Source organism: Bubalus kerabau, chromosome 8 (assembly GCF_029407905.1).
Source record: "Bubalus kerabau isolate K-KA32 ecotype Philippines breed swamp buffalo chromosome 8, PCC_UOA_SB_1v2, whole genome shotgun sequence".
In the NCBI taxonomy this organism is placed as follows: domain Eukaryota; kingdom Metazoa; phylum Chordata; class Mammalia; order Artiodactyla; family Bovidae; genus Bubalus; species Bubalus kerabau.
The window spans coordinates 10291522-10304112 of record NC_073631.1 but is presented as its reverse complement, the minus strand read 5'-3'; the positions used below and the strand labels follow the sequence as shown (position 1 = coordinate 10304112).

At 45.5% G+C, this 12591-nt stretch overlaps 1 protein-coding gene across 1 annotated transcript in view; it reads left to right on the top strand.

Moving 5' to 3' along the window:
- Nucleotides 1-12591, top strand: part of ABCA13 (ATP binding cassette subfamily A member 13) — a 409559-nt gene that overhangs the window by 231146 nt on the left and 165822 nt on the right. Inside the window, exon 45 of the mRNA XM_055589635.1 lies at nucleotides 10057-10306. Coding sequence (XP_055445610.1) covers nucleotides 10057-10306 — 250 coding nt within the window. The remainder of the gene's footprint in view (nucleotides 1-10056; nucleotides 10307-12591) is intronic.

The following is a 12591-nucleotide window of genomic DNA, read 5'->3' as shown; positions in this document are numbered from 1 at the left end:
GTTGTGAGTATTGTGGGTTCAGTTCATTTTTGGCTAGTTCCTTGGTCTGACTTATATTTCTCAAGATCCTATGTATTCCGTAGTAACCACAGGGTTTTAATCTATGGCCTGTAGCTTCCAAGGCGTTTCCCTCTGTTATAGCTTCTTCTGTTTGCTGGTCTCTTCAGTGTCTGGTTCCCGCCCTGATACAAAGGGGATGGTGGAGGACACTATTTTTTTTATTTTATTTAGGCTCACTTGTTCAGCCGCGCTGTGGGGAGGGAGGGAGGGATGCTGCAAACAGATAACACTGGCGTGCGCTCGCAGTGCCTCAGCCACACTGGGTCTGCCCCCGCTCACGGCGCGTGTAGCCTCCCTGCCCACACTGCTCGGGCTCTAGGTTGTTCCGCCGGGAACAATCAGAGGCCGGCCCTGGGCTGAGCTCCCAGGTCCAAGCCGCTCAGGTTCAGGCACTCGGGTAGTCCTCAGAGGCGCAGACTCGGTTGGGCCTGCGTTTTGTGTTCTTCCCAGATCCGAGCAGCTCAGGTGATGTGTTTGGTGGGCGCCAATGCTGCGACTTATCGCCTCCCCGCCACTCGGTTATCTGGGTGTAAAACCGGCACACCTTCTCAGGCAGATGTTGACCGTCCAGACCCCCAAGAAGTTTTAGTTAGCAAAGAAGCCTGCTTACAGTTTTATAGATAGTGTCTCTCTTGGGCTGCGATTGCCCCCTTACGGCTCTGGCTGCCTGTCACCGGAGGGGGAAGGTCTGCAGCCGGCTATCTCTGTTCAGTCCTTTGTTCTGTGCGCGGGCCTGGCGGTGTCTTAGGTTAGGGCTGGCTTTTCGCGTGGTAGATATCCCACAGTCTGGTTTGCTAGCCCAAATTATTTCGCTCAGATAGCGCTCAGGACATTCGGGCCGATTCTTACTCTAAGGGACACAGCCCGCGCCGCACTTCCCTGCCCAGCCCCCGCTTGCTAATGCCGTGTGCAGGCGTCTGCGCTGCTTCTCCGCTGGGGGAGTTACCGTAGGGCTCACAATCTGCGATTTTTAATTGTTTATTTATTTTTTTTCTCCCTTTTATGTTGCCCTCTGTGCTTCCAAAGCTCGGCACAGATTCGGCAGTGAGAAGGTTTCCTGGTGTTTGGAAACTTCTCTCTTTTTAAGACTCCCTTCCCGGGACGGAACTCCATCCCTCCCTCTTTTGTCTCTTTTTTTGTCTTTTATATTTTTTTCCTACCTCCTTTCGAAGAGTTGGGTTGCTTTTCTGGGTGCCTGATGTCCTCTGCCGGCATTCATAAGTTGTTTTGTGGAATTTACTCGACGTTTAAATGCTCTTTTGATGAATTTGTGGGGGAGAAAGTGTTCTCCCCGTCCTACTCCTCCGCCATCTTGGCTCCTCCCCCATTTGTTTCATATGTTAGATTCCACATGTAAGTGACTTCACACAGTGTTTGTCTTGGTCCAACTTACTTCACTTCGTATGACAACCTCTAGGCCCATCCGTGTTGCTGCAGTTGGCATTGTTTCGTCCTTTTTTATGGTTGAGTCACATCCCATGTATATACGTACCACATCTTTATTCCTCTGTTGATGGACATTTAGGTTGCTTTCATGTCCTGGCTATTGTAAATACTGCAGTGAGTATTGGTGTGCGCGAAGCCTTTCAAACTGCGTGTTTCTCTGCAAATGTGTCCAGGAGTGGGATTGCTGGTCATATGGTAGCTCTATTTTTAGTTTTTAAAGGAACCTCCATACTGTTCTCCATAGTGTGGGAATCAAGTTACGTTCCCACAAGCAGTTGTAGGAGGGTTCCCTTTTCTCCACACCCTCTCCAGCATTTATTGTTTGTAGACTTCTTGATGATGCCCGTTCTGACAGGTGTGATTGTAGTTTTGATTTGTGTTTCTCTAACATTGCAGCCATGAAATTTAAAGATGCTTACTCCTTGGAAGGAGAGTTATGACCAACCTAGATAGCATATTCAAAAGCAGAGACATTACTTCGCCAACAGAGGTCCGTCTAGTCAAGGCTATGGTTTTTCCAGTGGTCATGTATGGATGTGAGAGTTGGACTGTGAAGAAGGCTGAGCACCGAAGAATTGATGCTTTTGAACTGTGGTGTTGGAGAAGACTCTTGAGAGTCCCTTGGACTGCAAGGAGATCCAACCAGTCCATTCTAAAGGAGATCAGCCCTGGCTGTTCTTTGGAAGGAATGATGCTAAAGCTGAAACTCCAATACTTTGGCCACCTCATGCAAAGAGTTGACTCATTGGAAAAGACTCTGATGCTGGGAGGGATTTGGGGCAGGAGGAAAAGGGAATGACAGAGGATGACATGGCTGGATGGCATCATCAACTCGATGGACATGAGTCTGAGTGAACGCAGGGAGATGGTGATGGACAGGGAGGCCTGGCGTGCTGCGATTCATGGGGTCGCAAAGAGTCGGATACAACTAAACAACTGAACTGAACTGAACTGAACATTTAACGATGTTGAACATCTTTTCACCAGTCATAGTGCTTTTTAAAGAACCAATTCAAGGATATATACCTGTACAGAAACTGGAGTGTTCAGTGGCTTGTCATGTAGAAAGTTATTCTATCACCTACTTTTTTCTTTTTTTAAAGAAAAATCATGTCTAAGAAAATAGTATGGTTATTACAAGAAACGAACAGGTAAAGTGCTATAAAATTTGGGTAAAATAGAGTTGTGAAATTATTTTCAAGACAGTTTAGATAAAATAGACTCTATTTGTTAGCTTTTTAAAGAATTCAACATAATATTGCATTTGCTTTATAAAAGAATAGTTAACAAAAGCCACAGTAACTTACATGGTTTTATGTTTTATATATTTTTATATTATCATGTTTAACATTTAAGAAGTAAATGTATTTTGGGTTTTATGTCATATTAATAAGCCTGTAATGTGTCACAAAACTTCCTTTTAGATTTTTCCTCATTCTTTTTTCAATTTTCTCTTTTTCTCTCCTTCCCACCCCTGTTGCCCGCTTTCCTTCATTTCTTAATTGGAGGATATTTTATTTTGTTAGTTTTCTTCTTTAAATGGTATGAATTCTTATTCATAATTCAGTCAGAATTTGCATAAATGTCGTACAGTTATAGTCTTTAATGGAACAGGATTGGGAACCACCCCAGCTGCATCTTTTGTGTTCTGAACAGGGTCACTGGTGGGACAACCCCTGCCCAAAGGTCAGTGTGTCCACGTGAGGCTGGGGTTTCTGGGGCCCGATGCTGGAAGCTGTGTCCCTGTGACATGTTTTCAATGTTAATGCCCATCTACAGGTGTCCACCGGGTTAACTGAAAGCATATACCCCCCAGGAACCATCCAGCACTGTTAGTTTTCCATACAGCTCACTGATTCTAGTTTTTGGACTGGTGAGAACAGATGAAATGGTGTAAGCTTTTTACTGTCTGCTAATAATTTTGAAATCCCAGGTCATGACCGGGGTGCAGTAGAAAACATCATTGTCCCTCCGTGTCCAAGGGGTGGGCGTGGTTCCCAGACCCCGTGGACAGCAGAGTCCCCAGAGGCTCAAGCCTCTTCTGTAAAATGGTGTAGTATTTGCATATAATCTACGCACACCCTCTTATGTTTTTAAATCACCTCTAGATTACTTCCAGGGCTTCCCAGGTGGTATAGCAATAAAGAATCCGCCTGCCAATGCAAGAGACACAGGTTTGATCCCTGGGTCAGGAAGGTCCTCTGGAGATGGGAATGGCAACCCACTCCAGTATTCTCACCTGGGAAATCCCATGGACAGAGAATCCTGTTGCGCTACAGTCAGTGGGGTCACAGAGAGCTGGACATGACTGAGTGACTGAGCACGCATGCTTACAGATTACTTCTAATACCTGATACAAATGTAAATCCTATATAGTTATCAGTTCAGTTCAGTCCAGTTCAGTTGCTCAGTCATGTCTGACTCGTTGCAACCCCATGAATTGCAGCATGCCAGGCCTCCCTGTCCATCACCACCTCCCGGAGTTCACTAAGACTCCCGTCCATCGAGTCGGTGATGCCATCCAGCTATCTCATCCTCTATCATCGCCTTCTCCTCCTGCCCCCAACCCCTCCCAGCATCAGAGTCTTTTCCAATGAGTCAACTCTTCGCATGAGGTGGCCAAAGTACTGGAGTTTCTGCTTTAGCATCATTCCTTCCAAAGAACACCCAGGACTGATCTTTAGAATGGACTGGTTGGATCTCCTTGCATTCCAAGGGACTCTCAAGAGTCTTCTTCAACACCACAGTTCAAAAGCATCAATTCTTCAGCACTCAGCTTTCTTCACAGTCCAACTCTCACATCCATACATGACTACTGGAAAAACCATAGCCTTGACTAGATGGACCTTTGTTGGCAAAGTAATGTCTCTGCTTTTGAATATGCTATCTAGGTTGGTCATAACTTTCCTTCCAAGGAGTAAGCGTCTTTTAATTTCATGGCTGCAATCACCATCTGCAGTGATATAGTTATCAGTGTGTGACAAATCTGAGTTTTGCTTTTTGGAACATTCTGGAACATTTTTTCTTGAATATTTTTGATCTGAGGCAGATAGGGAGGGCTGGCCACATCCGTAATACCCAGCTTACCATGTTTCTGTCTCAGAATTCGTTTCTCCTCCCTGGAGGTCCTCTCCTACACCAGGCACCCCTCCGTACCCATCAGAGAACATTTTTTACTCCTTGAATTTCTGGCAGTGACAGCTCTTTTGAGAAGTCTGACCCACTGTTGAACAGAGTACACTGTGTTGGTCTTGGTTAATTGTCATGTTTTGTTACATTTGACTCTATTACAGGACTAAAAGCTTTGAGGACTTTATTCAAAGAGACAACCTAAGGGTCTAGCAAAGCACTTATACATAATAAAGTCCATGCTTTGTTCTCCCAAATTTAACTTTCCTTCACAATTTCTCTTGAACTGGGTCTGTTTATAAGTAAGTGAAATGTTTGAATTACTATATTTAAGATCCACTTGAACTGTAAAATTCTTGAACTCAGTGAATAAAGAAAGATACTATTTCTGTTTCGTAAAATCATACCTCATTTCCCAGATAAATATACAGTCTTTACAAAATAATTATTGATTAGTAGTGGTTTCATCTCTAAGTCATGTCCAGCTCTTGAGACCCCGTGGATTGTAAGCTTACGAGATGCATGAATATTCACTGTTTCAAACCCAGAAACTGTGAAGAAGAAAGTTGACGTAGCATGATCTTACTGCACAAGGAGTTACAAATCTTTAGTAAGTAGATTGAAAATGTATATAGCACTTCAGCTTTTTGAATCTAAAAAAAAAAATCACTTGGTCAAATTCAAATAATGTATAGAGTGTAGCACTTCATAAAAGACAACTTTTCACTGAGGTATATACACAAAACAGTAGCAATTTATTCTCCATGTGTTATGTTGTAATGGGTTTTTCTCCACTGCATGGTTGTATTATCAACTGTTGAGTTCATCCCTGTATGTCAGACATTTGTTTCCAGCTTCTTGCTACTGTTTTCTATAGGATGTAACAAACCGCCTTGTTTGCTCTATTTGATGAATTTCTCTTGCTTTTTTGACTAATCCCACTCTTGGATTGGAATTAAGCTGATCAGAGGGGGCTCATATTTGTTTCCCCTAGAAAGACTGGCCAGGTCTGTTCTTCCAGCACTGCTGCTGATGAGGCCAATTTCCTAAAACCCTCAGTGATGGTAGGGATTCACCTTGTTTTTAATCCTTACCATGTTGATCATCTGAAAACTTATTTTCCAGATAAATTTTCTTCTGTGAAAATATCTGATTTCCCAGTAAGCATATTTTTACTATTTTGTAGTATTTTTAATGACCTGCACATTCAGATACGCTGTTAGCCCAGTTTTCTTTTGGAGTACTCATTTTTAGAAAATTGATTTAAAGGCATTACATTTGTAATGCTTTATTTTAAATTCTTTGAGAATATTTGGATGAACTTGGTGATGTGGAGATCACACTCTGGGGTGTATGCAGAGTCCTTGACCTTTTAAGTTATTTCTTAGTAGGCATTAATGTTTCAACAACCGAAGCCATCTGACCCAAAAAAAAGAAAAAAAAAAACCCTTTGTACATCTTAACTAAGTAATATGATAGTCAGGGTAAATGAGGGTGAATAATTATGGGTGTAATGGGAGTCCTTGGATATAATTGGACTCATAAGTCAAATGAGACAATTCATAACAGTTTGGCCCAGTATTTCAGTTTTGTCTGTTAAATTATTCATATGAATACTTTTATGAGTTTAGCCATGAATATTTGAATGGTGTTGATTCATGACATCAGCTCTCTTAGCTTCAGAATCTTAGCCCTTTATTTTTTCCATTTATGTACAATTAATGATTATGGGAAGCTGGGGAAAATTCATTTTTATTAATATAAGGAACATCTTTCTCTGCAGACTTATTGGGGCTGTCTGATGAGCATTTACTATTATTGGTAGTTTAATAAATGTGGTAATAATAATCCTCACTAAGGTAAAATACTATAAGTCTGTATTTTACAACTGAGGGAAATGGCATTCAGAGAGGTTAGGTAAGTTTCCAGAAGTTACACAGCCTGTTGGCTGAGATTGGATTCAAATCCTAATTTACGTGGATTAAAAGATGAGGCTGTACCACCCCACAGTGATGGCCAGAGGGCACAGGGCCATTCTCTGATTCGGGTCCAGCTCCTCCATCACCAGCGAAATCCAACACCCAGGTAGTCACATCCTCTTTCCATTTTGTAGCATCTGCTGCATAGACAGACCGTTTGTGACGTGAACAGGTGTTTGCAGTCACGGCCTGCGGTGCATATGTGTGAGAAGGTGCGTGTGTGTGAGAAGATGCACAGTATGGAAGCAGTTGTGGTGTCCAGACATGCACTCAGAGGATGCTCCTTAGAGGCTGGCCCAAGGGGTGTGACTCCCAGTGGACAGTGTCCAGAGGCGTGGCAGAGACCAAGCCCCAGGGTCCACCAGTGACTTCTGGTTTGAATTGAAAGAATGAGGCATTCTGTTCTGGCAGAGAAAGAGCTCCTGAGTCCAAGGCTGTGAACATCAAGCAATTATCTCAGCAATTGTTTTGGAAATCTAGGGGTTTGGCAACCGGCAACATCTCAGTTATTTCAGCTTGAGCTAGATAATTCACATAATTATCCTAATAGATCTGAACGCATAATGCCCAGCATCAGTATTATTCCACACCAGAATCTCCTAAAATGATTGGGAAGGGGGTGTTTTATATTCACATCTGTATTTATGTGAGAAAGGATCATATTTAGCTTAATAATACACCTTTTTCTAGCACTAGAATCTTTCCATCTGCTCATTTAATAACTGCTTCATGAGTTACATATGAATCCCCATTGGTTGTGCATTATATCAGCCATTCATAAACCCAGCTGAACATCAGGAGCCTCTGGGAAGTTTTACTTTTTTTAAATTTCTGAGTCTTTTTATCTGTGAGTCTGAAGATCTGATTCTGTTGGAGGTGGACCTGGGCATCAGCATTCTTCAAAAAGTTCCCCTGGAGAATCTGATATGTAGTCAAAAGTGTTAACTGCTGTTTCCACCACACAGCGCCCACCCTTGTTAGAGAATGCTCCTTGTTTTACAGTAAAATATTACTTTATATCATAATGTGCACCCTGTCATGGGACCTCCAGTCCAGTAAAGATCTGTAATCCTTCAAGTGGCTGGTAAAGAGCTCCATGAGTCAGCGTCTATCTTTATTTTATATTCAAGATTTATTTATCTCGTTGGAGTGTATTCGTTTTACACTATTGTGTCAGTGTCTGCTGTACAGAAAAGTGAGTCAGCCATATGGATATATATAGCCCCTCTTTCTGGATTTCCTTCCCATTTAGGTCACCGCAGAGCACTGAGTAGAGTTCCCTCTGCTGTACAGCAGGTCCTCGTTAGTTACCTATTGTATACATAGTGGTGTGTATATATCAATCCCAGTCTCCCAAGTCATCCCGCTCCCTGGGCCCCACTTGGTATCCATATATTTGTTCTTTACAGCTGTCTCTATTTCTTTTCTTTTTAGAACAATACTCAGTTTTTGAATTAATTAATTTTTGGCCGCGCTGGGTCTTCACTGCCATGCACGGGCTCTCCCCAGTTGCAGCGCGTGGACTTCTCAGTGCAGTGGTGTCTCTTGTTGCAGAGCACAGGCTCTAGGCACACGGGCCTCAGTAGCTGTAGTGTGTGGGCTCTCCAGCTCAGCTTCAGGGGGTGTGGTTCACAGACCCGGTTGCCCTGTTGCAGGTGGAGTCTTCCCTGAGTAGGAGTCGAACCTGTGTCCCCTGCATTGGCAGGTGGATGCTTAACCACTGGACCACTAGGGACGTCCATGTGTCTCTGTTTCTGCTTTGCGTATTAATCTTTAAGCTGCACCGCTGCCACTGGCCACATATACTCTGCATCTCACACAGAATATACCTTGAGGGTTAGTATGTCATGTTCATCTTTAAACATCCACATTTTCTTTCAGACATCTCCGGAGTCTTAAAGATTCTGCTTCTGCACTTTCCTCTTAAACCTCCCAAGACTGTGTCCTTGGCACCAACCCTTTCAGCCCCGCCCGGGCTCCACGTGCATTGTTTTGTCGTGTTTACGTTGTGTTGGATTGTTCATACTTTTATCTCAGTCCCTACTTTACGCCTTTTTTTGAGGCCAGAAATCAGATCACCCGAGCCTGCCACGCCCTGGTGTTCACTGAGGACCTGCAGATGAGGGATTTTCCCAACCTGTGTTCCACACCTCCACCTGCATGCCTTTGCATCTCTGTTCTTAATGCCATTATCAACCATTTATCTTTCAAATGGTAGTTTCTGTAGAAATATTTTCTCTAGGACTTTAAGCTTATTCATTGCTCTTTTATTAACTATATAGCAATTTGATGTTTGTATTAATAAGCAGTATGATCAATTTACCATATCTGTTCTTTTTTTTGTTTTGTTTTTTGGCCATTCTGCGTGGCTTGTGGACCTCAGCTCCCCAACCAGGGATTGAACTAAGGCTGCCAGCGGTGCAAGCCCAGAATCCTAACCACTAGGCCACCAGGGAGCTCCCGTATCTGTTCTTTCAGAAATCCACATTTCTAGTACCGTGCCTTAGGAGGACTCACTGGGGGCCCATGGGCCTGGCCAGTGGTTTGAGCCGCATTGCCCTCTAGACATAGCTGGAGACAGCGGGCCTTGGGCGCCTCAGTTTGCTCCTGCCTGGTGTCCTCATTGCTGGACGCAGCTGCTGGCATCACTTGTGGGAATGGGGGCAGGTTCACTGTGGGGTGTGGACCCAGATGCCCAGCCTAAGAGGGAGCCTGGTGAAGGACTGAGCCAGGGCGCCAGCTTGCACTACTTCCTGGGTCTGCATTTTGCCCCTCTGTTCATGGAGGGCCATTTTCAGATCTACCATGTCAGGAAGGGAGGCCTGGACTGCTGAGACTGACAGGCTATGAGGGGCCGAATTAGAAGCCGGGACCCCCTGCTGCCCCAGAGGTTGCCCCAGGCTCCTCCCCACCTGGGATGTCTTGGATGGGCAGGGGACACAGGTGCGGGGTTCATGGGGACCTGGACGGAGGCAAGCATGTGCTGCCTGGATCTAAAATGAGATGTACCAGTTTTGTCCCCCTTGTGCTTCCAGGGGTGGGGACTCAGGGTGTGGACAGAGGCAAAAAGCCTGGAGATGACGTCTCATTTGGGCAGTGCCGTCTCTGCCACCCCCAGCCCTCCATTGGTGGCTTAGAAATGAAGCTCATGTCACAGGCTTTGTTTTAATCTGCAGGAATAAACATGAAGCCTTTCTCCCTGTCCTTTCCCATCTGCCTGCCCCCCTTCAGCTGCAGGAGCCAAGGGGGGCTACCACGATGTCTGTCCTTGTGTTTGATGTTGTGAGATGCCTGTGTGTGAAACTTCCCAGGGTGTCCTGACTTAGGGAACACCTGAGACTGTTGGTGCAGGGACTTGCAGGATGAGAGCAGGGTGGGGGCTGTCAGGGATGCCACAGGAGTCCCAGGGACTCAGACCTGCCACATCTTCCTCTCCTTGCAGACCGCACACCTACTGGCACCCCCCTGGTGCGGGGTGGCCCCCTACTCCTGGCACAGACAGCTGCCCTCCTGCGGAAGCGGCTTCTTCACGCTGTCCGGGCCTGGAAGGGCACCGTCTCCGACCTGCTGCTACCCGTGCTCTTCGTGGCCTTGGCCATGGCCTTGTTCATGGTCAGGCCTTTGCCCATCAACTACCCTCCCCTCAAACTGACGCTGGGTCATTACGACAAGGCAGAGACCTACTTCTTCAGGTAAGAACCTTTCCTTGTTTTCCCCCTTGTGCTTCCAAATTACATCTGGACAGGTTATGAATAGCGGTAGCTCTGATTCTTGAAGAATTTCAAATATACACAAGTTGTTATCATTTTGGAGGTCTGTGTACTTGAGGGTGAGTGCTGAATAGCTTTTGCTTTTTTGAAGTCCGTCCTGTGATAGATGCTAGGGGCACACGAGGCAGACCTGGTCCAACCTCTGTGTCCCTGGGGGTCCTGCCCACCCCCCACACCCCCCAGGTAGCCAAGTCCCCTTGGTGGAAAGGACCATGACTTCTGATGTGCAGAGAGTCGGGAACACAGCCACCCACAGGCCCACAGGACTGGGAGGGCTGTTTCTGCTCCAGGATGGTTATGACTTTAGAAGAGCACATGTGTGCGTGTGTGCTAAGTCACTCAGTCGTGTCCGACTCTTTGCGGTCCCATGGACTGTAGCCCACCAGGTTCCTCTGTCCATGGAATTGTCCAGGCAAGAATACTGGAGTGGGTTGCCATTTTCTTCTCCAGAGGATCTTCCCGACCCAGGGATCACACCCTCATCTCTTACATCTCCTGCATTGGCAGGAGGGTTCTTTACTACTAGCGCCACCTGGCAAGCCCTTAGTAGAGTATATGGATTGCATATTTCACACTTCAAGGCTGCTTCAAGACACCGGCCCTCAACTGTGCATGCCCCTCTACAGAGAAATGTCTGGCTTTTTCTCTCTGAGCAGGATGGGTCCAGGCACCGCTCCAAGTCAGAATAGGTCCTATTTCTGCCAGCATGTTCAGGCCAGTTCCAGTGTTGCCACCAGATATGTTTATGTAGGAATTTCTCAGAGCTTCGAGGGGTGCTGTTTCACTCAGGTGGAATTGGGGCCCGAGAGGTGTCCCTGGCCCCTGAGACCCTTGTCCTGGGCGGGCTGGCTCTGCCAGATTGCGTTCAGAGCATCATTGCTGGGCACCCGCCATGGTGTCTTTACACTGAGCGCCAAGACTGGCCCGTCCTCCTTCCGGGAGGCAAAGCCCAGTCCCGTTGGAATGCAGACCAGGGCTCGGGCACCTGGCCCCCGCTAAGCCTGCGTCTTCATTGGGCTGTGCACGGTGCGGGCAGCCAGGAGTTTGGGTCACTTTGCTTTTGTCAGATGCACATCTTGATGAAAATACTGAGCTTCATGAGCTCAGCTCTGCATGCCTGCTGACCTTTATGTCAATTTTGAAATGAGATTTAAACAAATATAGGCCCAAAAGGGAAAGCTGAGAATAAACTAGTTTGTTTCTATCTCCCATGGTTATTGGTATTTGCCTCCCCCATGGAGTCTGGGTTTGACCAGCAGAAAGCCCGCTCTGCTGCCTGCCTGTGTGAAGGATTCTGTGTCTGTTCTGACTGGTCCTTTCCAAGTGGGGTCCTCCTCTCTGGCTGTGTACTTTATTTGCCTTCTCTCATCTCTCATTTATGCTATGCTTTAAATCTGTAAGACGAATGTCTAATAATGCCTTCTCTGGCCAAGTGTTCAGATTTCTGTCACTCTCCTCAGCGGTATAGGAGGAGCTTGTATCTTACTGAGCCTTCCTCAGCAATCAGTGCAAAGAAATAGAGGAAAACAATCAAATGAGAAAGACTAGAGATCTCTTCAAGAAAATTAGAGATCCTAAGGGAATATTTCATGCAAATGTGGGCACAATAAAGGAAAGAAATGGTATGGATCTAACAGAAGCAGAAGATATTAAGAAGAGGTGGCAAGAATACACAGAAGAACTGTACAAAAAAGATCTTCACGACCAAGATAACCACGATGGTGTGATCGCTCACCCAGAGCTAGACATCCTGGAATGTGAAGTCAAGTGGGCCTTAGGAAGCATCACTACGAACAACGCTGGTGGAGGTGATTCAATTCCAGTTGAGCTGTTTCAAATCCTGAAAGATGATGCTGTGAAAGTACTGCACTCAATATGACAGCAAATTTGGACAACTCAGCAGTGGCTGCAGGACTGGAAAAGGTCAGTTTTCATACTAATCACAAAGAAAGGCAATGCCAAAGAATGGTCAAACTACTGCACAATTGCACTCATCTCACATGCTAGTAAAGTAATGCTCAAAACTCTCCAAGCCAGGCTTCAGCAATACATGAACCATGAACTTCCAGATGTTCAAGCTGGTTTTAGAAAAGGCAGAGGAACCAGAGATCAAATTGCCAACATCCGTTTGAGCATAGAAAAAGCAAGAGAGTTAAAAAAAAAATCCACTTCTGCTTTATTGACTACATCAAAGCCTTTGACTATGT